Source organism: Pelodiscus sinensis, chromosome 11, assembly GCF_052426305.1.
Source record: "Pelodiscus sinensis isolate ZL-2025 chromosome 11, ASM5242630v1, whole genome shotgun sequence".
In the NCBI taxonomy this organism is placed as follows: Eukaryota; Metazoa; Chordata; order Testudines; family Trionychidae; genus Pelodiscus; species Pelodiscus sinensis.
Genome location: NC_143062.1, coordinates 47,684,130 through 47,708,155, shown reverse-complemented (window position 1 = coordinate 47,708,155; position 24,026 = coordinate 47,684,130). Strand labels below are relative to the sequence as shown.

At 44.7% G+C, this 24,026-nt stretch overlaps 1 protein-coding gene across 14 annotated transcripts in view; it reads left to right on the top strand.

Annotated features, from left to right (window-relative positions):
- ATXN7 (ataxin 7) overlaps positions 1-24,026 on the top strand; it is a 179,769-nt gene that overhangs the window by 58,245 nt on the left and 97,498 nt on the right. For 6 of the 14 annotated variants that reach the window (XM_089781267.1, XM_089781272.1, XM_089781266.1 and 3 more), the window contains 3 exons: positions 4,153-4,286; positions 9,035-9,274; positions 9,888-9,956. The exons of 3 other annotated variants lie outside the window; for them this stretch is intronic. In XM_089781267.1, the coding sequence (XP_089637393.1) occupies positions 4,199-4,286; positions 9,035-9,274; positions 9,888-9,956 (397 nt within the window). In that variant the 5' untranslated portion in view covers positions 4,153-4,198. The remainder of the gene's footprint in view (positions 1-4,152; positions 4,287-9,034; positions 9,275-9,887; positions 9,957-24,026) is intronic. 5 more of the 14 variants (XM_075938494.2, XM_089781271.1, XM_075938492.2 and 2 more) reach the window with 1 other exon arrangement.

Here is a 24,026-nt window from a genome sequence, read left to right as displayed (position 1 = left end):
TGGAGGGAGATAACAAGGTTTAAAGAACAGACAGTAGCAAGAAATCCAGTGTACATGTATATCCAATATACAGTAAACTTCCGATAATCTGGCACCTTTGGGACCCAGGGGGTGCCGGATTATCAATATGCCGGACTATCGGAAGGGGGGGCTATGAAGGGTCTGGGGTGGGGGGGATGCCACCCCAGACCCCTCATAGCCCCCCCTTCCGATAGTCCAGCTCTGCCCCAGGCGTCCCTGATTCAGCCACTGCTGAAACTGACCAGCAGCGGCTGAATCGGGCATGCCTGCAGCAGAGCAGCTGGAGTGCTGCCGGGTTGGTCCGGTAGCGCCGATCCTTGGTGCAGCGAGACCAACCCGGCAGCACCCCAGCTGCTCTGTCCCAGGCGTCCAGATTCAGCCGCTGTTGAAACTGACCAGCGGCTGACTCCAGGAAGCCTGGGGTAGAGCTGCTCTGCCCTGGGCTTCCTGGAGTCAGCCGCTGGTCAGTTTCAGCAGCGGCTGACTTGGGGACGCCTGGGGCAGAGCAGCTGGGGTGCTGTCGGGTTGGTCCAGTAGCTCCGCACCTCGAGTCAGCTGCCTGTCAGTTTCAGCAGCGGCTGAATTGGGGACACTTGGGGTGCTGCCCGGTTGGTTCCGCAGCCCCGAGGGGCAGCGCTAGGGGACCTACCTGGCAGCGCCCCAGCTGCTCTGCCTCCGGCTTCCTCGATTCAGCCGCTGGTCAGTTTTAGCAGCGGCTGAATCTGGGAAGCTAGAGGCAGAGCAGCTCCAATGGTCCGGCTGTCCGGAGCACTTCAGGGTTCCTGATGGTGCCGGACCATCAGGAGTGCCAGACTGTCAGATGCCGGACTATTGGAGTTTTACTGTACATGTGTCCATTAAAAATAAATATAAAAGCGGTGTATGTTTAGTGGATGGGCACAGGTGGCTTTAAAGCAGTAACTGGTATAATTGTCAACATTAAGCAGATAAATAGGCAAACATAGTGGCTCATTGTAAGGGCTAATAATTTTTTTTTCAAAATAAAGTCTTTTTTACTTTTGGCTAACGTGGTTTATCTCCCTCAACAATGTGCAAAACAAACAAAGGAGAAACTATTGGTTACCATGCCTGTGACTGTGAATTGAGACATCCTTTAGTGGGTCTGTCATGCTAAGAATCTTTCTACTAAAGAGAAACCAATTGGATGATGACATGACGTATAGTAATACTAATACCGGTACATTTGGACTTCGAGGTCCCTTTGCTTTTAAAATACTCTTGGTGCACACTAAAGCAATGGTCAGAAGACTGGCAAGATGTCAACAGTTCTGATTTTGCACAGCCTGGTAATGCCCAAAGGGTACCATTCACTGACAGTTTGTTCTACAAGGAACGCGTCAGTGTATTTCCTAGAGGTGTTCATCACAAAAATAATCGCATGTAGCACTAGCTCACAATCGCGAAAGGCAAAAAAGTGAATTAGTATGCAGCCTGTACTGTACTTTCAACCCTGAAAACACTACTTTTAAGGTCTCAGGTTTCCAAAGTATTTTTTTTAATCCAGAGTGCACCAAATTCAGCACAATGTGGATGGGATACAGCCAAATTCTATGTGTTTACACACAGGTCTAATTTGGTCCCATATTTCTATCTCCTCTTAGTTTTCTCTTAAGTCATTTACAGCATCTTGTAAAAACTAAGCAACATTTCATCTGGTGACAGAGTTCTTAAGTTATTTATTTTTCTACCATTCCCCCTTCATCTGCAGTTTCCTTATCTACAAAAAGCTGTGTTGCTCATCATATGAAGGAGGCCAAGAGAAAACTAGCTAGCCCCAACATATGGTATTAAAAAACGCGTGGAAATTTTATTTGGTTTAGTAGAAGGGTTGGTGAAGAGGAGAAGCATACCAGAAAATGGCACTAAACTGAGTATTAAGGTCTAAATTCAGTAACAAGAAGCATGGATAAAACCAGTGCAGTTCATTTAAAGCAAATTGTGTACTTGTAATGAAGCATTAAAAAGAAATAAATGTTATTTAAAAACAAACTTCCAGAAGACCATATTTCAGAGACCTTTCCAGTCAGCCATGATCTCAATCTCTCTGGCTATGTCTGCACTGCAGGCTTTTTGCACAAGAACAGCTGTTCTTGTGCAAAAACTTGCAGTGTGTCTACACTGCACACGCATTCTTGCGCAAGTAAATTTACAGTAAAGTGTCGGAAAACAGGGCTTCTTGCGCAAGAGTTATTCCTCTCCCCATGAGGAATAAGCCCTCTTGCATAAGAGCTCTTCCACAAGAAGGCAGTGTAGACAGGAAACAGGGGTTTCTTGTGCAAGAAAGCCCTGTGGCTAATAAGAGCTCTTCCACAAGAAGGCAGTGTAGACAGGAAACAGAGGTTTCTTGTGCAAGAAAGCCCTGTGGCTAAAATGGCTATTAGAGCTTTCTTGTGCAAGAGAGCATCCACTCTGCCATGGACGCTCTTGCACAAAAGCACATGGCAGTGTGGACGCACTGTTGTGGAAGACCTTTTGCACAAGAACTCTTATGTAAAACAGTTCTTGCTCAAGAAGCCTGCAGTGTAGATGTAGCCTCTCTGTTTTATCCGGTTGCTCAGCACTGTGGTGTCTGAGCATATCAAATAAATAGCAATAAAGAAATGCTTAGTGGACCTCATAGAATCTCTGGCACTTCTCCCTTAGGATAATATCTCTGCTTGGGGTAGGATTTTTGGTTTTGGATGTATTAACATTGGAAAAGGTTCAGAAAAGGGCAATAAAAATGATTAGCGGTCTGGAACAGATCTCGTATGAAGAGAGATTAAAAAGACTGGGACTTTTCAGCTTAGAAAAGAACGGGGGCGGGGGGGGGGGGGAGTGATAGAGGTCTATAAAGCCATGACTGATATGGAAAAAGCGAATAAGGAAAAGTTGTTTACTTATTCCCACAATATAAACTAGGGGTCACCACATGAAATTAATAGGCAGCAGGTTTAAAACAAACAAAAGGAAGTTTTTCTTCACGCAGCGCACAGTCAACCTGTGGAACTCTTTGCCAGAGGAGGTGGTGAAGGCTAGGACTTTAACAGGGTTCAAAAAAGAGCTAGATAGATTCATGGAGGTTTGGTTGATCAATGGCTATTAGCCAGGATGCGTAGGAATGGTGTCCCTAACCTCTGTTTCTCTTGAGGTGGGTGACGGGGCCGGGGGGGGGGGGATCACGTGAGGATTACTTGTGTTCCCTCCCTCTGGGCATCTGGTATTTACCACTGTTGGCAGACAGAATACGGGGTTGGATGGACTGTTGGTCTGACCCATGATGGCCATTCTTATGCTCCTATGATGTTTTTCATAGGGGGTTTAGAAGTAGAAGGAGGGTGACAGTATTGTGATTGTCATTTTTATGGTGGAAAAGTCTTTATGAAGACAAACTGCTGCAGATGGCCAAGACCCAGTCTACGCAACCAAGTTGACCTAACTATGGGAGTGTCTGTACTTCAATTTTGGCTCCCGCCGATGTAAGCGCACTACGTGGCCATCTGAATCTCTCTACCTCCGAACATGGCATAGAGTCGTGATCAGTATAGTTAAGCTGATGCTAGGGATGTAAAATCCATTAAGTATAACCGGACAGCTGATTAAACGGGGACTGGCAGGGAGGCTGCTCCACCTGTCTGCCTCCAGCCCCTCTCAGGGCTGCAGCAGCCCTTTGTCTGCAGCTGGCTGCTGGCAGAGCGGGGCTGCTCCTCAGGTACCGATTAACTGGTAAGCATCCCCAGTTATCCATAACATCCCCAGTAGATGCAGCATCAGTATCAGCACTGTGTTGCTTGAGTCAACTCTTACTGGCTTTTAGGAGCCACCTCACAATTCCCCACACTGATAGTATAATCAGTATAAGTTCTGATGGAGATGCACATCTCCAACACAAGAAGAAAAGTGTGGACAAAAACGAGCAAGGTAGTTATTGTGGCGGCTGCATGCTGACGTAGATTAGGCCAACTTAATTTTGTAGAGGAGACATGGCCTAGATAGTTTTGGATCAAGGTTCCTGTTCTTGTAGTGAAAGTTTGCTCCATAACAAGCCAGAACTGTGTTAGCAAATAAGGGTTGTGACATCAGTCAGAAAAATTCAGTATCAAGATTATAATTCTTTTTAACTTTCCCTAGATATACAAGAATTTGAGTTTGATGATAATGTGATGTCAGCTTCCCTATGAATTTGGGAGAAGCCAGCAGGGTCGTCTTCCATCTAGCTTCTATATCAGGAAGAAGAGTTTTGTATCATTCTGAAAAGAATATGGGTACGTCTAGATAGCAGCGCTATTTCGGGATACCGAAAGTATCCCGAAATAGTAATTCCGGGTCTTTAAACGTACGTGTTATTTTGAAATATATTTTGAAATAACCGGTGTGCTATTCCGGTGTAGCACAAATTACGTAATTATTTTGAGATAAGGCTGCTGTGTAGACATATCTTATGAGATCTGTTACCACCTGAATCACTTGCGTTTTTGCGTATGTCATAGACTTAAATATTGAGTATAATGTCTGCATTTTGCATAATTTATGAAACAACTGTAGTCTTGTCCTCCAGAATGAATATTTTCTGGCTGCTAATGACCACATCCCCAATCCTGTAAATACTTATTCACGTGCTTAATTTTACTACTACAAATGTTCCATTGATTTGGGATTCTACTCTTGGCCATAAAGCTTGTTTGCGGAATTGGGGCCCATTTGGAAGAAGTTAGGACAATTGAAAAAAATCCAAATCTGAGGTCTCTATTTCTATTATATGTTATCTAAAGCTCATTGTGGTTTCACTAGAGTACTTGTCTTTTCTTAGGAGCTAAACACTATTACAGTAACCAATAAGAAAGAAAGACTTCCTCAATATTCTGTATTAGGTTTGTGATATTATATCAACTCTGAGCATGACCTTTTAATATAGAATCATAGTAGGAGTAGAAGAAATTTTCAGAGGTCGTCTGTTCCACCCATGACCCTGGCCACACCACATACACCTAGACCCTCTCTGACAGGTTTTGTCTAACCTGTTTTTAAAAAACTCCTGTGAGGGGATTCCATAACCATCCTTGATAAAAAAAAAAATACAGGACTAACAAGATGGTTTATTAGATGAGCTTTCGTGGGCCAGACCCACTTCCTCAGATCAAATAGTGGAAGAAAATAGTCACAACCATATATACCAAAGGATACAGTTTAAAAAAATGAACACATATGAAAAGGACAAACCAAATTTCAGAACAGAAGGGGTATGCGGGGGGGGAGGGGGAGGGAGGTAAATGTCTGTGAGCTAATGGTATTAGAGGTGATAATTGGGGAGGCTATCTTTGTAACGGGTAAGATAGCCAGAGTCTTTGTTGAGCCCCCCATGTAGAGTGTCGAATTTTAGCATGAATGACAGTTCAGAGGATTCCCTTTCAAGCGCAGATTTAAAAGGCTTCTGAAGCAGGATGCAGGTAATTAAGTCGTTGAGACAGTGTCCTTTCTGGTTGAAATGGCAAGAAACTGTTTTTTCTTTGTGATCCTGTCTAGTACTTAACTAGCCTCAGTTTGAAAGTTTTTCCTAATATCTAACTTAAATCCCTCTTACTGGCTACGTCTAGACTGACATGATTTTCCGCAAATGCTTTTAATGGAAAAGCTTTCCGTTAAAAGCATTTGCGGAAAAGAGCGTCTAGATTGGCACGGGCGCTTTTCCGCAAAAGCACTTTCTGCGGAAAAGCGTCCCTGCCAATCTAGACACGCTTTTGCGCAAAAAAGCCACGATCCCATTTTCGCGATCAGGGCTTTTTTGCGCAAAACAAATCTGAGCTGTCTATACTGGCCCTTTTGTGCAAAAGCTTTTGCACAAAAGGACTTTTGCCCGAACGGGAGCAGCATAGTATTTCCGCAAGAAGCACTGATTTCTTACATGAGATCGTCAATGTTCTTGCGGAAATTCAAGCGGCCAGTGTAGACAGCTGGCAAGTTTTTCTGCAAAAGCAGCTGCTTTTGCGGAAAAACTTGCCAGTCTAGACGCAGCCACTGAGTTTAAGCCCATTACTTGTTGTTCTACCTTCAGTGAACAATTGGTCACCATCCTCTTAACAATCCTTAATATATTTGTTATCAGGGTCCCCCTCAATATTCGTTTCTCAAAACTAGATAGCCAGTTCTTTTTTAAACCTTTCCTTTATAGGTCAGGTTTTTAAAACCTTTTATGGGTTTTGTTGCTTTCCTCTGAATTTTCTCCCATTTGTCCACATCTTTCTTAAGTGTGGCATCCAAAACCAGACAGTTCTGCAGCTGAGGCCTCACTAGTGCCAAGTAGAGAAGAACAATTACCTACTGTGTTTTACTTAAGTCATTGGTTAATACACCCCAGAATGTTGTATTCTTTGTTGACATTGTTGACTTGTGGTCAATTTTGTGACCGATAATAACCCACTAGAGCCTTTTCTTCTGTACTACTGCTTACCCAGTTGTTATTCACATTGCATTTGTGTGTTTGACTTTGTCTTCCTAAAGTGCAGTACTTTGCACTTGCCTGTATTTTATTTTGTTGATTTGAGACTAATTCTCAAATTTACCAAGAGCCTTGCTTCTCACTCCCTGGCATAGTGTTTCTCAACCAGTGGTACAAGTACCCTTGGGGTACTCAAGAGAAGTGCGTGGGGGGGAGGTATGTTAACACAACTGACATTTTGAGAAAACTGAATTGTTGTGTTAAGTTTTACAGCGCTTTATTATTTTTGTACTTTTTACACCCAAAAATTCCATCACCCGCTTGGCTATGATGAAGCTGTTTAAACAAATGAGTTGCAATGGTAGAAAAAAAATTGTGTCTGAAAACTCTAGGTACTTGGGGGTACTTATATTTTTTTTAAAGAAGGGGTACTTTATATATTAAAAAAAAAAGATTGAGAAACACAGCCCTAGCATAGTGTCCACTTCAGTAGGTAAATAAAGAGCAAAAGTGGTAACTGGCAAATTGGAGTTTCAAAATTCATTATTATTTAATAATCTAAAATCCCAGTCCTGGAAACTTTTTAAGCATGTGTGCCCACCAATGCTCACGGAAGTAGTCCTATTGCCTTCAATAAGATGATACAGGTGAATATTGTGCATTTGTGTAAGTATTTGCATGTGGAGCTCTAGGACTTCAACGGCACTACTCACTGCAATTAAAGTGAAGCATGTGCATAAATCTTTTGCGAGATGTCATAAGTAACAAAGATAAATGTGTTTACACAGTATACAGCTGAAGTCCTGCAAAAATTTACACACCTGTTTAACTGTATGCTGTGTAAGTAATCAGATTAAAGTCAATAGCACTAAGCATGTGACTGTCTACACTACCCATTTTTATCAGTATAAATTACACTGTGTCGCACAGAGATGTGAGAAGACATATTCCACTGACAGAAGGATAGGCATAGACAAGATATGTCGGCAGGGTAGAAGGGGTTTTATGAAGCTGATGAGAGAACTCTCTCCTGTTGACGTACAGCAGCTATACAGGCGATCTTGCAGTTGTAACAGCAGAGCTGCCCTGCTGTTTGTTAGTGGTCTAAGGCATGTTCTAAGAGTTTGTAAGATCATCACCTATGATTTTTAAATTGGCAATGGTACTTTAGGTTTAACATTTTAGTTACCAGGGAAAAAAAATCCCTGAATTTTAAAAATATCTGAAGTCAGTCTATAGAAGTTTAATTTTGCAAAACTTAATTGTTCCTTCCAAGCATACAGAGTTGCTAATATCAAACATATTTTTTTCACCAAAGGATTATACACCTTTAATTAAATATTACTCAATGCCCTCTATTAGCTTAGGCAACAAATGACAATATTAAAAAGAAAATGTTGGTCAGTAGTTCCAAAATCTGTGAATCAAGAAACAATGCCCCAGTAGTTTTGTGAACAACCAATAATTTGTGAGAATAACTGTGGAAAAAAAATTGAGTAAAAACAAAAGTGAAATTAATCTATTCAAAATATTTTAATTGTGCATTGTGTGGAATGTAAAAAGCACAAAGGTATCAATCTAATTAAAATGTTCAATTTTAAACATCCTTTGTTTTTTGTCCTTTTCATATTTGTTCATTTTTTTTAATTGTATCCTTTGGTATATATGGTTGTGACTACTTTCTTCCACTATTTGATCTGAGGAAGTGGGTCTGGCCCACGAAAGCTCATCATCTAATAAACCATCTTGTTAGTCTTTAAAGTGCTACATTGTCCTGTATTTTGCTTCAAAAAACTAAGGAGTCTTTAGAATAATTTCTCTTCCTAGTCATCGTTTTAGCTTTATATCTTGCTCACTTAATGAACAGGATTTTTTTTTAGGGGGGGGGGCTACTTCTTCTTTCCTTTTAACCCCCCATAACCCAGCGCACAGAAAGTTGGCAGGGGCAGCCTGTATCCTCATGCGTGTTTTTGACAGATGTAAAGTCGTGAACATTCCCATGTGGCATCCTCTCGCTTGGGGGGCGGGGGGAGACAATGCGCGGTGTAGCCGAGGCCGCTGCCACCTTTTAAGGCAAGGCTGGTGGGTGACCCGTGTGAAAGCGGCGTGGCCAGGGTGGGGTGCGGACGAGTTACATACATGGGGCTAGTTTCCTGCTTGTTTCCTATCCAGCCTCCGCTCCTGGGCGTGACGTGCAGGCTGTAAGGTGGGGAGGGAGGCGCCCGGCTTAAGGAGGCGCCGCTGGCCCAGCAGCCGGGGCAGGGATGAGCTGCGGGAATCGGGGGCCCGATTTGTGCGCGGGGTGCGGCCGCGCGTGTGGCAAAGGAGAGAGTCGCCTCCCTGCGGCCGGCCGCCTCCTGCCCCCCTGGGGGGTGTTTTTTTTTGGGGGGGGGGATTTTCACCCATCTCCCCTCTTTGGCCCAGCAGCTTCTTGCCCAGCAATGGGGGGCCAGCTGGCTTGGCAGGCCCAGCCCTAGCGAGGAGGGGGCAGGCCCGGGCGCTGCAGAGCGGCGGCCGCGGGGCCCCACCGCGCGGGGCCCCCTTAAGCGCCCGCTGACTCGTCTCGTTACATTGTAGCAGCGGAAAGAATGTCGGCGCGGGCCGCGGGTGACGTCAGAGGGGAGCAGCGCAGAGCGGCGGCGGCCAGGCAGCGGCGGCGGCCCCGGCACGGCGCGGGAGGCGGGGAGAGCGGCCCCTCCGCCAGCACAGCGGCCATGGCGACCGTCGGGGAGCGCAGGTCCCTGCCCAGCCCGGAGGCGATGCTGGGGCAGCCCTGGAGCCACTGGGTCGATGCTGCGAAACTTCACGGAAACGAGGGTGAGCGCAGCGCCCCCCCACCCCCCCCCAGCTCCCTCCGTCCCCTGGGGGGCACCGCTCCGCGGCCGGACCCCCCTCCCGGGCACGCTGCTGGAGGCAAGCCCCGGCGGCAGGGCGGATGGACGCTTCCTGCAGCACCCCTGCCCCCGGGATCCGAGGTGCCCCGGTGGGGCTGTGCGAGTCCAGGGACCCCCTCCCTGGAGGGGGGGTGGGTGGGTGGGGGCGAGAGAAACCTGCCGGCGGGCACCTTGGGCCCATGCGATCCCAGGGGCACCAGCTGGAGCTGTAGACAAGTCCCCCCCCCCCCCCGATTCTGTATGCCCTACAGACATCATCCCCCAGCAGGGGATCACCCTTCCTAGGGACACTACTGGAGGACCTGCCTGAGCTCTTGGGTCCTGGGTGGATCAGTGGTTGTTTGCACCTCCAATCTGTGCTGGGTTTTATGGTGTAGGTGCAGGTTCTCCCCGCCGCCTCACCTGCCTATCGGTGTAGGATCCCCCCCCCCCCAGCGTTTTGGCGAGCGCGCTGGTGGGTGACACTGTCACCGCCGCGCTCTAAGCACTGCGTGCAAGGATGCCTGAAATGTGGGTGTTGGTTTTGTTTTTTAAAGGAACAGCATTGGAAGAAAGTTTCAAGGAGTATGGGAAAAATCGAGAAGCGATGCGACTCTGTAGAGAAGGTGAGCATGATTTGTTACTAAGAATAAAGCTGCACAAAGCAGTTTCGCTGCTTGTAATGATGGTGTTAGAACACGCATATGGAGAAAACTCACCAGATTTTTCAGAACCATTGTTACGTACCTGAAGTTCCTTAGTGGAGGGCTTAAGTTAATAAATGCACTCAACCAGAAGCATTATAATAAATCTGACTTGTGTTGTTCAGGCCAGGTGTTTTGTTGGTTAGCACGGCTCTAAATAGGCTCTAGCAGGCCATGATATCTTTGGGAACAGCACCCCCGGACTATTCTACGGTATCCTCAGTTTTGTTCTAATAGTTGACTTAATCACTTCTGTTTTAATATTAGAGCATTGATCTATTCCTCCCTGCAATCGAGTCAGTGCCTCACATTTATTACTTAGCACACTTTTAATACATAGTGGCGTACCAATAGCCAGCAGTAAGCAAGGGTAAGCAGACTGAATTTTGACAGGTAGAAATACTGTTTACAGGTGTAGACCACAGTTGAATGATATGTATTGTTAATCATTTTGGAACTGGAGTTGAAAGAACAGTATTAGGTCTGGTGTTTCTGTCTGACTGCTTGGTTCAATTAAAAAATGCTGTTTATGCCAGAGTAATAGCCTGAGAATTTTCTAATGTTGCTAACATTGGTTGTGTTCCACTGGTAGTGGCATCATTACGAAGTGTAATCTGAGTCACACGTGTGTTACACATTGACTCAAGTGGACCTGTTCTGAATGGTTGACATGACAGTTGAAAATGTCAGTGGTAGCTTACAGCCATACTGTAGTAGAGAATTTCGCTACCAAAGACTGGGTCAAAATCCATAAGCAGCAGCCCCATAGAATAGCAGTGGAGTGCATGCGTGCTATGTGACTCAAAAACCACTGTGAACCTTCTGTCATTGTCCCAGGGTATATCTGTTTTAATCATTGTATAATTCCATCCCTTCAACACAGATCTGATACTTTCCTAGGCGCTTAAATAGCATTATTTGTTGTGCCTGCTTGATTAAATGTTGTGCAAAATATTATGGAGACTTCAAAAATCTTTGCAACCTTAACTAATGTAACCCTAGTGCCGTCAGTTAAGGGTAATTTTTTTTCAAACCTCTTTCTTCCTACCTTCTGATATTAAAATGCAAACTTCTACGGTTTCTGTATTTTGAAGGTTAACAGTCAGGGTGAAGGACTTGCCCAAAGCCCATTGACTTCAATCTCATTAACAGCAGGCAGGATTGGGGCCTGAAATTGAAGGAATTCATAATATACTATTTGAATTAAATTGACAAACTATTCTGTAAAGAGTCTAAAAGCCTTGTTTATTTTCAGTCTTTTATCTTAGCAAGTCATTCACATTTTTATCCTGTATTTGACGGGAGTATAATACATATTACCTGGTTCAGAGAGAATCACTTTTCGTGGAATAAAGCATACTTTTATTAATGCTTTAGTGTTTGCTAGTAAAGCTGATGGGCAACAACAAATGACAGCATGTATACAGGGGACTGGATTTGATGACCTCTCACAGTCTCTTCCAGTTCTAGTTTTCTATGATTTAATCACACAGTCTTTTGCCAGGGAAAATTTTGCATGCTAACAAGTCTGACCAGAGAAACTTTTTATGTGAGTGGCCTCTGCACCAAAAATATCTGTTCTGTTTTCTCCATTGTATTTCTCTTCCCACCATCCCCATTACCAGAGTATTGGAGGGCCTGACAATCTTTTTAATATTTAGTCTCATAATACCCCTAGAAGGCAGGGCAATGCCATTATCTGCATATTATAAACGGGGAGCTGAGGCCCAGATCCTCAAAGATATTTACGCACCTGACTCCCTTTGAGGCTCTGGGCATAAGTGACTTGCCCAAGGTCACATACAAAGTCTGTTACAGAACTGGTAACTGAACTTAAACTCAAGTCCCAGGTTAGCACCCTTGCCACCAGACCATCGTTTCTTTCAGTTGGTACCTACTTGTCTCTCACTGTGCGGCCACTCCTTTCTTTTTGGTTGACACATGCTATTACAGTCATTTGTTCTCAGATCCTCAAGGACGTTTATCAAAGATAGCATCTAAGTGGACCCAGTCTGTTGTTGCTTTTTAAGGTTCATGCTGAGCTTTGAAACGCAGCGTGGACTACAGCCGCTGGTGTGAAGTGTGAGCACAAGATCTTAGACACGCTTTTGGATTGAGAGGTCTTTGGCAACTGGGACTGAAGACTGGGCACCTTTTAAGCTCACAAGAGTGGTATTTTAAAGGATACATTCAGTGTTTCGCTACATTCAGTGTAAGAGTGTGCTGAGAATAACTCAGTACAATTATTTTTATCTACGTTGTTTGTGATGGATGAACTGGAGCACAGTCTACCCAGCATCTTATCACCTACTGTCCACGAACCATCCAGGGATTCAGTTCCTCTGCGATTCTTGCTTTGGCACTTAAACCAAACCAGACAGCATTGTATTCACTAGGTGCTGTTCAGAAACAGTGATGCAGAAAGCTTAATCCTTTTCATCTACCTTCCCGGTGTGAACTTGAAATCTCCGGGTAGGGTAACGTTCACGCTCATCCTTCTTATCATCGACTTCTTGTGCCTCCCCATTCTGGGAAGGACGGACAATCTCAAGAGAAGGGTGGCGGCCCCACGTATCTCTTCTGCCCACTGATTTTTTTTTTTCCCCCATCCTGTGCCCATCCTAAGGCAGACGCACTCTCTCTGCCCCACCAGAGTATCAATAGATTACAACCTATACTGGAACAGGACACTAAACTCCAAGAAGCTCTGGGAGACAGACCCATAGTCTCCTATAGACAACCACCTAACCTCAAGATGATTCTTACCAACCACCACAGGACATACCACACTAATACCAACCCTGGTACTTTCCCTTGCAACAAACCCCGTTGCCAGCTTTGTCCACATATTCACTCTGCTGACACCATTATTGGGCCTAACCAAGTGAGTTATAAGATCAAGAATACATATTCCTGCGCCTCCAGAAATATAATCTATGCTATCATGTGCCGAAAGTGTCCGTCTGCTATGTACATTGGACAAACGTCTCAGACACTTCGCCAAAGAATCAATGCCCACAAAACAGACATTAGACAGGATCACAAAGAAAAAACAGTTGCTTGTCATTTCAACCAGAAAGGACACTGTCTCAATGACCTACTCACCTGCATCCTACTTCAGAAGACATTCAAATCTGCACTTGAAAGGGAATCCTCTGAACTGGCATTCATGCTAAAATTCGACACTCTCCGCGGGGGGCTGAACAAAGACTCCAACTATCTTAGCCATTACAAAGATAGCTTCCCCAATTATCACCTCTAATACTATTAATTCACAGACATCTACCCTTCCCCACCTCTAATATCATTAACTCACTGGCATTCACCTTCCTTTTTTAATTGTATCCTTTGGTATATATGGTTGTGACTATTTTCTTCCACTATTTGATCTGAGGAAGTGGGTCTGGCCCACGAAAGCTCATCATCTAATAAACCATCTTGTGAGTCTTTAAAGTGCTACATAGTCCTGTATTTTGCTTCCCCTCCCGCTATCCTCCCCCAGCATGTTTGGCTGCTACCCCTGGCAGAGGGGCCTGGGTGGGGAGTGGGACGGAAGCGTTTTTCACATGACTGAAGCTGGCTGCTGCACTTCACTGACCAGCGCAGCAACTGCCTGTGAGAGCGTAGCTGGTGAGAGGGTGGCAGCCGGCACCCTAAGGCCCAGCTGCTGGGGTCAGTGGCCAAGCAAGCCAGAAACCTGCTGTGGGGAAGAGGGGAGAGTGGACTCCAGCTTGCTTGGCTTCTATTCCCGGTGGCTAGTTCTGGCAAGGGGCAGCCAGCCACCGCCTCCCCAGCCAGGTTCAGTCTGACCGCCGCCACGCTGCACTGAGCAGTGACCAAAACAGCCAGGGTGAGAAGCCCCTTCCACTGCCCCTTCCACTTCCCACCCAGGTCTGCCTGCCAGGCTTGGCGGCCGAGTGTGGCAGTGGGTAGGCGCTGCGTGGAAGGGACGCCTGTCTGGGAACAGGCGAGCCGCTCGCACACACTTGCGTGACCAGGGATCACTGCTAGTGAGCCGGGCGGGGGATAGTATGGCCACATTGCAGGAGCTGCCCGGGCTGGGTGCTGGCTTCTGCAAGCAAAGGCCTAAAATGCTGCTGCCTTCCCTGGTCTGGTCACTGGTCATGGCCCTGCTGGTCTCCTTCATTGTTGGTAGAGTTCTGCAGATAACCCCTTTATATCCATGGATATAAACTGTGTATCCACGCAGAGCTCTACAGAGGACCTCATTCATCAAACGTGTAGTCTGGTTCTTGCTTATCGTACGGGAGGGAGCTAGCATGTCCGTTGTATGTCTCTGTGCTTTCGTTTGAAGTCAATAATTCTGGGGGGAAATTGAAAGTCGTAGTAAACAGGGCTTGAAAAATCTTCTCCTCTATGGCAAATGAGAAGCGTTTCCAGAAGAGCGTTACCAGCTCCTGCAGAATCTAAAGCTTTTGTTCAGAAAAACGTCTGTAGCCTGTGTTGCTGTGAAGGGAAACTTTTAAATGGAACAACACGTAAACCACGACAGTGTTGTCTTTCCAAACCTTGCAGCCCACTCTAGCGCTGCTGCTCCTCACTTTGATCAGTTTCAGCAAGGTGCAAAAAGGTCGCTGTTCAGGATCCTTTAAGCAGCAGTGAAACTGAGAAGACTTAGGTTGGCTTCACTCTGCTGCTGTTTAGCAAAATTCTAAGCAGCATTAGGGACAGCCGTGAAATTAGACATGCTACGTCCTTCATTTCCACTCTACATTTTGTAGTTTTACTTTTTTTTTTTTTTTTTTTTTTGTAACACAAATAGTAAGGGAAAAGAACTGGCCATGTAATAGGGTAACTGATAGTGGCAAACTTCTTGTCTAAAATGAAATCAACAGAAATTTAATTACTGTAGTATTTTAACTTAATTTTAGTAATTACAAATATGGACACTATGACGAGGGGGGGGGGGTTGTTAAAGATATCTGCCATCATCGTTGATATTATATTTACATGCCTGTATAAAACCTTCCAAAATGGTTAGGGGAGGAAATTGTTTGGTTTATTACATATGTTCATGTTTTGCCTTCCCTGGAAAGCTCTGTATTAAGAAAAGAGCTAATGGAATTATAATATCACAAGGTCGAGTGCAGAGCAGTTAAAAAAGACAGGGCCTTTTGGTTAGGGTTGGTTAAAATTGTTTTGCTTGTGTCTGTTTTTTGTTAACATCCACTTAAATTATGATGTGTAATGAACACATCTTCAATAAATTCACGCGCATGCACATTATACATGCGAGACTCCCCATCCCCAACAAGTCCACGGGGAAAAAAAGAGAAGACCCAAGCTTGACATACTTGATATTTTGAAGAGGAAAAAAACCCATTGAAAAATAGAAATAATGCATAAAAATGTTTCTGTTCTCTTGATAGGGTAGTCCCTATGTGCCTGCTTCAGGAGCTTCTCCCACACGGTTTACACACGATCTGCAACAAATGACATGTAAGGGACGATAGCATGTGCGGTGAAAGTCTTGGCCTGAATCGATATCTCAAAGATTTTTTGAATTCTTATTCCATGGCTGAAGACGAGGTTCTTTGTCTCCAGTATAGCATGCCAGTGGATTTGGTTTTAGTTGATCGAACTCAGTAGCTGATTAGTCCCTACTGTCATGAGAGAATTTCTGATTATTTTGTGGACAAAATTGAGTAGATTCAGCTGCCTGCTTCATGGATGTAGAGTCAAATTGAAAGGAGACTGATGTTAGATCTGATTGGGTTGAGTGTAGGCCAGTAATGCTCACTAACATAGTGCTGGGAATACTTCATGTCACAGCATGTCCTCTAATTCTATGCTCTTCCAGTCTTGTTATAGCCAGTGGAAAAGTACTAAGACCTTACCAGTGGAGATTAACTCCTCCCTTAGGAAGGGCAGGTTGCCGCTTTTATTTAGCCCTTGTCATTGCTAGAAAATTAGAACATAATCTTGAGGAATCATATCCACTAATATGACTTTGTGGTTATTGTAGACTGGGACAAGTTTTGTTTAATATATCAACTGGCTGTGTTTAAACTTCTATGGGAACTATAGCTTTTAATCACTGTCAGCTAATGAGATGTTAAATACGGCTTGTCCCTATTTGTATCCACGGCAAAGTCACATTTAACACCATGCTGGTTAACATGATTCCACAAGGTTATTCTAAAGATAGCTAATGTTTTAGTGAAGACAAGACCAGGAAGAAGTTACGTCGCATTTGCTCAAGAAGTCATCACTTGACACTCACATATGGCTAACTTGTCCAGTATTAAAAATCTTGTACTTCTGTTTAATATTATAGAGAAGGTTGTGGCAAAACAGCTCTAGAACAGTGTTTCTCAAACTTTTTTTATAAAGTACCCCTTTAAAAGAAAAGTACCCCCAGTACCTACAGTTTTCAGACACACACAATTGTTTTCTACCATTGCAACACATTTGTTTAAACAACTTAATCGTAGCTGGGCGTGCGATGAAATTTTTGAGTGTAAAAAGTACAAAAATAATAAAGCGCTGTAAAACTTAAAACAAAAATTCAGTTTTCTCCAAATTTCAGTTGTGTTTACATACCCCCAGACTTCTCTCAAGTAGGGGTACTTGTACCACACTGCTCTAGAAAAGTGGTGCTCAACCTTTTTTAATTGGCGACCCCCAACACTGGGAAAATTTTGGTTGAGCAAAGAAAAAAAAATGTTGGTCGAGCAAAAATTTGTGCACCACTGCTATTTTAGTGTGTAATTTAAAAAAAAAAGTAGTCCTGTGGCACCTTAGGGTACGGCTACACTAGCTCGTTAGTTCGAGCTAGGTAGGGTAATTAGGGCAAGCGGAGTTGCAAATGAAGCCCGGGATTTAAATATCCCGGCTTTCATTTGCATGTTCCCGGGCGCCGCCATTTTTAAATCCCCCTTAGTCCGAACTCCATGCCTGCGGCTACACACGGCACGGACTAGGTAGTTCGAATTAAAGATCCTAATTCGAACTGCCGTGGAATGAGGAGTAACGGTAGCTCGAATTAGAATCTTTAATTCGAACTACCTAGTCCGTGCCGCGTGTAGCCGCGGGCACGGCGTTCGGACTAAAGGGGATTTAAAAATGGCGGCGCCCGGGAACATGCAAAGGAAGCCCGGGCAACTCCGCTTGCCCTAATTACCCTACCTAGCTCGAACTAACAAGCAAGTGTAGCCGTACCCTCAGAGACTAACATATATAGATAGTGTCATGAGCTTCCATGGGCACAACCCACTTCTTCAGATGCGCTTGAGTTCGAGAATACTTAGATGCTTCAGATCTCTGTGTTAATGAGGGTGCCGACGTGGATGTGAGCTAGAACTGCATTGGCAGATGGGTGTCCTTTGTGATACTAGACCCGTCAGCAGCTTGCAGTATGTTCCCTGTCAGCTGCCATGGCCGGCTCTCTTTTTTTTTCTTTGAAGAGCATTCCCAGAAGGTGGGTGAGACCGTTGCACTTCCCCCCTCAATGGCAATGTCATGTGAATTTCAGTAGGACTTACTGTATTTCCTCTTCTTTTCTGTGTGCTTGGGGCTGCGAGGAGGGTTACTTAAAAGGCTTTAGATGCAGTTCTTTCAGTGTGCTCATGACACTTCTGTATCACCTAATCCATTTAGCATATGAGTACGCTGCAGGTAGGTTCCTGCAGCGACTCTGTGCTATTGGACTCAGGCTCAGGGAGCTCAGGCTGCAGTATAGACAGTCCATCTAGGCAGCCCAAGCTCCAGCCCCTCCCCTGTTTCAGGGTCCTAGAGTCCGGCTCCAGCCCGAGTTCCAACATCGACCCCACTATTAAATAGCTCCGCAACACACTGAATATTTTATCAGGAAAGTTTCTTCTCCGCACCTCATGTGGTGTGAAGAGTCAGACATCATACAAAGTGTTTACAGGGCCTGTGGGTCTTTTGGAGACAATACAAGAAGTTACAAGTGAACTGGAAAGGTAAGTTATGATGCTTTACAAATCGTAAGTGTTTCTGTGAAACGGTTTGAAAAATCTTGTGGCCAGAGATGATGCTACTTCCAAGGTTTCTCTCTGAGGCCGTCCTCATCTTACTATAAAAACTCCGTGGCCCACCCTGGTGTTTCTGCACTTAAAAGCCAAGGCAAGTGGGCCACTGACCGAGTTCCCTGCCACATGGGACCCTGTGAAACTAAATTGCTCAGGCACCAGCTTCAGCCCTGGGTGGTGGGTCTCAAGGCTCTGGCCAGAGGGCCTTTGGCTTTCTGCTCTGGGCCCCAGCAAATCAAATGCAGGCCCCATGTGGCAGCCCTCCTGAAACCTTCTCTGAGCCCTTCCGGGGGCTCCGGATCCCTGGTTGAGAACCCCTGCTCTGTAGTGTCTGCTTTCATTCTCGCCATCCCCGTGTTTCTCGTTTGAAACCCAGGTTTCGACTGGAACATGGCCGTCCTTGCAGAGGAGGTGATTATAGTGCTGCAAATAGAATGTTAGATTCTCAGCTGGGACTGTCTCTTCCTTTCTGCTTGGATAGCACTCAGCGTGTTTCGGGGATGCCATCATCATATGAGCCTGATCTCGCAAGAGACCTAGAGTCTCCACAGGCGTTGAGGATACGGAGTACTTCAAACCCTACAAAAAGCAAGAACGGAGAAGTGCTTCAATTCTGTCATACATAAAAATTCACCATGACCCAGTGGTTCTCCAAAAGATGGTGTTGGAAATCAGTGGAGATTTGCCTTACTCTTAGAGTAGAAAATATCTGGCAATACTTGGAATCGGAGATGTCTGGTAATGCTTGGCGCAAATTGCTTTTTTCAGTGTCTTCTGCTGTATTCTTGAAACAACAATGAAAGTCAAGCAAATGAGAATAGCTCAGAAAATGGGGTATTGAAATATAGCAACAGTTCTCAAATTTTTTGGGCTCCGGAGCTCTTTTTCGTGCGTAAAAATTTATGCAGAGCCCCAGTGGTCCACTGATTGTATGTGTTGTGCCTCTCAATGTTTCCAGTTTGTCAACCTCGCGGAGCCCCTGGAGATGTCTTGCGGAGCCCTGGGGCTCTGCGGAGCACAGTTTGGCTGCGTCTAGACTGGCAAGTTTTTCTGCAAAAGAAACCGCTTTTGTGTAAAAAGCTTGCCAGCTGTCTACACCGGCCGCTTGATTTTGCGTAAAAGCACTGACGTTCTACTGTCCGAAATCAGTGAATCTTGCACAAATACTTTGACGTTCCTGTTCGGGCAAAAGCCCTTTTCCGGAAATGTTTTTGCACAAGAGGGCCAGTGTAGAGAGCTAAAAACTGTTTTGCGCAAAAAAGCCCCGATGGCGAAAATGGCGATTGGGGCTTTCTTGCGCAAAACCGCATCTAGATTGGCACGGATGCTTTTCCACAAAAAGTGCTTTTGCAGAAAAGCATCCGTGTCAATCTAGACGCTCTTTTCCGCAAATGCTTTTAATGGAAAAACTGAAATAGAGCATCCTTGCAACTGTTTATCACATCAGCACACATGTAACATTATTTCTGCATTGCTTATCTCAATCAAAAGTTATCCTAAAATTGCCAACATCAAAAAAGATTTTGAAAGCTATTTCTTTCATGGTAATGGACAATGCACATAGTAATTTCCATCTCTCTCTTCTAGACACACATGCTTGGGGGAAGTAATAGCCAAAGTGCAGGCTGGGGCCAGATCTAACTTTTATCACTTATTATGCAGCCCAACTCAGAACACAACCCAGCACCAGAAGTGTTCAAATGTATGGTTTTGGCCAAAGCGTAACAGCAAGGTTTACAGTCTCTCATTGTGGTGTGTTTCAAGTTGTAAATTAATAGACACAATGATACATTTGAGAAAAGGAAGGAATGAGGGAGATGGGTGGCAGTGGTGGCTTTTATGCAAAGTGTCAGAGGGAGGAGGGCGGCTCAGTTAATCAGTGAAAATGTGTCTGAGAAGGTGTCTGGAGAAGGGTAGTTTAGAACCTAAAATCTATTATAACTACAAGCGTATGGACAAAGTTTTATCTTCCCCAAAACACAGGACTATCTGACTCAAAATTGCTTTTTATTACAGTGGTAATAAAGAATTATACTTTTCTTCCTTTCTGAATGGAAGGCTACTGTGGAAGGTGCCAGAATGTACGAACCCTTCTTTGCTGTTCCTCAGTGCTCTGGCAGTGGTGTAGGAGAGGGCACAAGGAACTGATGGAGCAAATTGGTATTTATACACTGCAAGATTTCTCCAGCATGTGCTAAAGCATGGTAAAATAATTCACTTTCTGGTGTAGGCTAGCAGACATGGCTGCACAAGGGCCTGAAGCAGACAAATTACTTCCCTCTGTTCTGAAAAGCTTTTAAATCTAACATTATCCTGGCAGGTGAATTGTATTTATGATGTACCCTCCCCCCACCTGTTTCCATCACCCCAGAAAAAAGTTGTTGACGTTGCAACTATTGTCCAACAGGACAGTATCGCGTAATGGATTGGCAATGAGGATTCTGGGTAATTATCTCAGTTACACATCAGAAATATCTTAATTTGAATTTTGTTTGGAGTGTGTGAAATGAGCTATTAGTCTTAATAGGTTTCCTAATGGGGAAGACCCGCATTATAAAAATACTTTGTTACTCATTTGTCCTCTTGAGGATAGCTTCAGGAGAGACTAGGGATGTAATAGTGTAGTTGATTAACTGATAAGCAAAATCATATTGGTTAATGCTATAGACTACATGCATTTCCCTCCCCCTTGCCAGTAATTTTTTTAGCAAGCTGGCCAGGAGCCTGGCTCAGTCCTGGCTTGCGCCGGGTCCGGGACCTACGCCTGCAGTGGCTCTGCATTTAAAGTGTAGTAGGAGCCAGGTGGGCAGGCAGCCCAGCTCAGGTCTGGCTCATACCAAGTTTGGGAGCTCAGACTCCTTCCCCCGCCCAGGAGCTGCTGCCGCCCCTCGCTGCTGCTTCTGTATCAGAGGAAGTAACGCAGGGCAACAGGCAGCCGGACTATTCAATTAACCGATATTTAACATCCCTTGCAGAGACCATGGATAATAAACTGACCTCTCAGCCTTTGATTGTAATCCCACCAAAACATTTGAAGCAGGGCATTGTGTAGGAAGACTTGGACTGCTGATGCTTTTGGTATGTCTTTTCTGGGAATAAAGAGAACTTAATTTTGGTGTGTCTGGTACCTTTCACCAGCTACATTTCCAGTACGTGGTAGTATTTTAATGGCCTCCCAAAGGAGAGAGATGTATTTAGAGTCCTAAATACAGTACTTACACAGCTATTTTTTTTGTTGTGTCTCTGCTGAGTATTGTGACCTCTTCAAACAGCGTGTAAGCAGTTTTGAATGATAGGTGCTGGGAGTGTTTGGTGGACTACCTTCTGTGGCACGTTGGTATATGGCAGATCAAAAGTACTACGCCGACAGCCATGAACATAAAGATGGAAGTTTATAATAAGGAAAACATGAAAAATGAGTAGTTCAGTCGATGCAGTAGTTGTGTTTGGTTTTTGAATGTCAAATGCAATTTGTTGTTTGCTGTTGCTCAGACTTGGTTTTCATTATGCCACAGATTTTTGTACGGATAATTCATAAATGCATAAGAGGCATTGTCAGTGGGGAAGCTGGAGGTCTGGCAGCTGAGTAAGGGATAGCTGGGGTTTGAGACCTGGTCTTGCACCACGGAAGCCCTAGAGCAGGGGTGGGGAACCTTTTATGTGTTGGGGGCCACTGACCCGCAGAAAAATCAGTCGGGGGCTGTACACAAGTGGGAAGCCCCTGAGTGAGCTGGAAAAAGATATTCCCCACATTCTTCTTGCACACCAGAGCCTAGAGGGGCCCAGGCTGGTAGATTCTGTGTGCTCCAGCCTTGTGGGTGGGTGGCAGGGAGGATCCCTGAGTCTCGGGAGCCGGATTCAGGCAAGCCGGGGACCGCATCGGGCCTGAGGTTCCCCAGCCTTGCCCTAGGGAGTTTTGCCGTTGATGTCAACAGCATGTATGATCAAGTCCCCTGGGCAGTAGGGTAGGTGGGAAAGGTGCTTTGAGATTGTAGGCCAAGCAGATTAGCTAGAACTTTGCGATCAAACAATCAGCAGTGAACGACTATATTGAGAGTGATGGTACTTAAATCGTCATCTCTAGGTTTCATGGTGATTAGCGCACTGAAATACAGTCCTGTTGACACCTCAGAGCTATTGTTAGAAGTACTGAAACAGTCCCTGCTTCAGCCTAGCTCATAGGTTATTTTTCAGAATCATGAAGCTGGATATCTTCTCTAAGAAAAAAATTAAGCTCTTAAATTCAGCAGCACAGTTCTGCGGTAGGGGAAGGACTTTGCAACAAGTGCTCTGGCTATGAATTTGCAAATTCACTGAGCCCAGCTGTAATATGTATCTTTTAATGGAGTGTCAAATTTGAGAAAGACATGGCTGGATATTGTACAGCTAACTTCCTTTGATTGTTATGTTTAAAGATAGCAGCAGCAGCATTGAATGAAAAGAGTAGCAATCGGAAGCCGCCACGTTTCAGTGGATAACAAGTAGTGGCAGTCTGGGTTGGTAGTAATTTTATAAATAGATCAGAAAAAGTAGAGGAGAGATTAGAGTTACATTATATCAGGTGTTGAATCTGTTTGGGATTGGTGTTTATTTTTAATTTTCAACAATTGTAAGTATGTATCAAAACGCAAATTAGTGAGATTGAAGCATTGTCTAATTGAAATGGCTTCAAGTAATTCATGGCTACTTTCTGTGAAGAGACTCACATTTCGGGCCTGCTCTCTGAGTTACCCTCCTTGCTTAGGGAAAGGCTGGAGTACCACTTACGTTCATCTTACATAGCAGGTGTTATTGCCTAGGAAAAGATGGGTAAAGTCTTTGATTTTTTTTAAGCAGTTTAAATTTGAATATTTGTATTAAGTTTGAATATTTGTATTTTCTTTGAAATCGATCCACTTAGTTGGGAGCGGCCATGGAGTAGTTAGCAGTAGCCATTCCCTAATTTAGGGACTCTGCAAAGGATGAAAAGGGGTTATGTTTTAATAGGGTATTTCAATAGGGCAGAAAATATCTGTGCCATACAGTTTTAGCGCATATGAGATTAATATGGACATCCACCAGGTAAAACAGTTCTGCAAAGCAGCTCTCGAATGGATTTTATTTCACTTTTACCCGAAAAAAAAAGTAAAACTGTCTGTTTCCTCCTTGCAGTTGGGGTTTTCTGAAACACACTAGAGGAGTTTGATTTGCCCCCATGCAAGGAGTATGCTTCAGTGGCATGGCATTACTAGGGCCTCTGACTGCCATCGGAACACAAGGAGTAGCCGAATACATGGGAAGAATATAATTTTGACTTTCAGTACATTTTTTGTAGCAGTTCTTGTGTGTTTGAAATTCAGGCTCTGTGCTTCAGAGCGAAGTATTTAAACTCCAATGCATGACTTTAAGGTAGACTGAAGGCAGCTTCTTCTCTCTGGCACCGAACAGAAAGTTTTGGGAGGAGAGACTTAAAAGTGGATTTCTAGTCAGAATGCTTGTATTTCATGAAGGTGATATGTCTGGCTCTGACCAAAGGACAGGAGACATTTGATACGGGTTTAATAGGGCTACCACTTTATTATTGGATGTCTGGGACCACCCAGCAGATAAAATGTATCTTATTTTCTCCCATAATTTATGGGGCGGAGAGGGCAAGGGTTACTAGGTTCCCCCCTTTCCAGCACCTGCTTTGCAGCAGGGGTAAGGTGGACTATACCGGGGGATTGGTTCCAATCATAGGAGCCCTCAGTTATCCCCAGTTCACTCAGTCACCCAGCACCTCTCCTCAATTTTTCCAAGCCATTTATCCCTTACTGTGTGCCTTCTTTTATGGAGTACCTGCACTGAACATCTGCTAAGTACTTCAATAATGAGCTGCAGCATATGGCCTTCCGCCTGTCCTGTTCTGTGTGAACACAGCCCACCTGGACCCGCGGTGAGCAAGGTGAAAACACCCTGGGCCACCTTGGTGGTAAGGGAACAATTCCTGCCCAGCCCC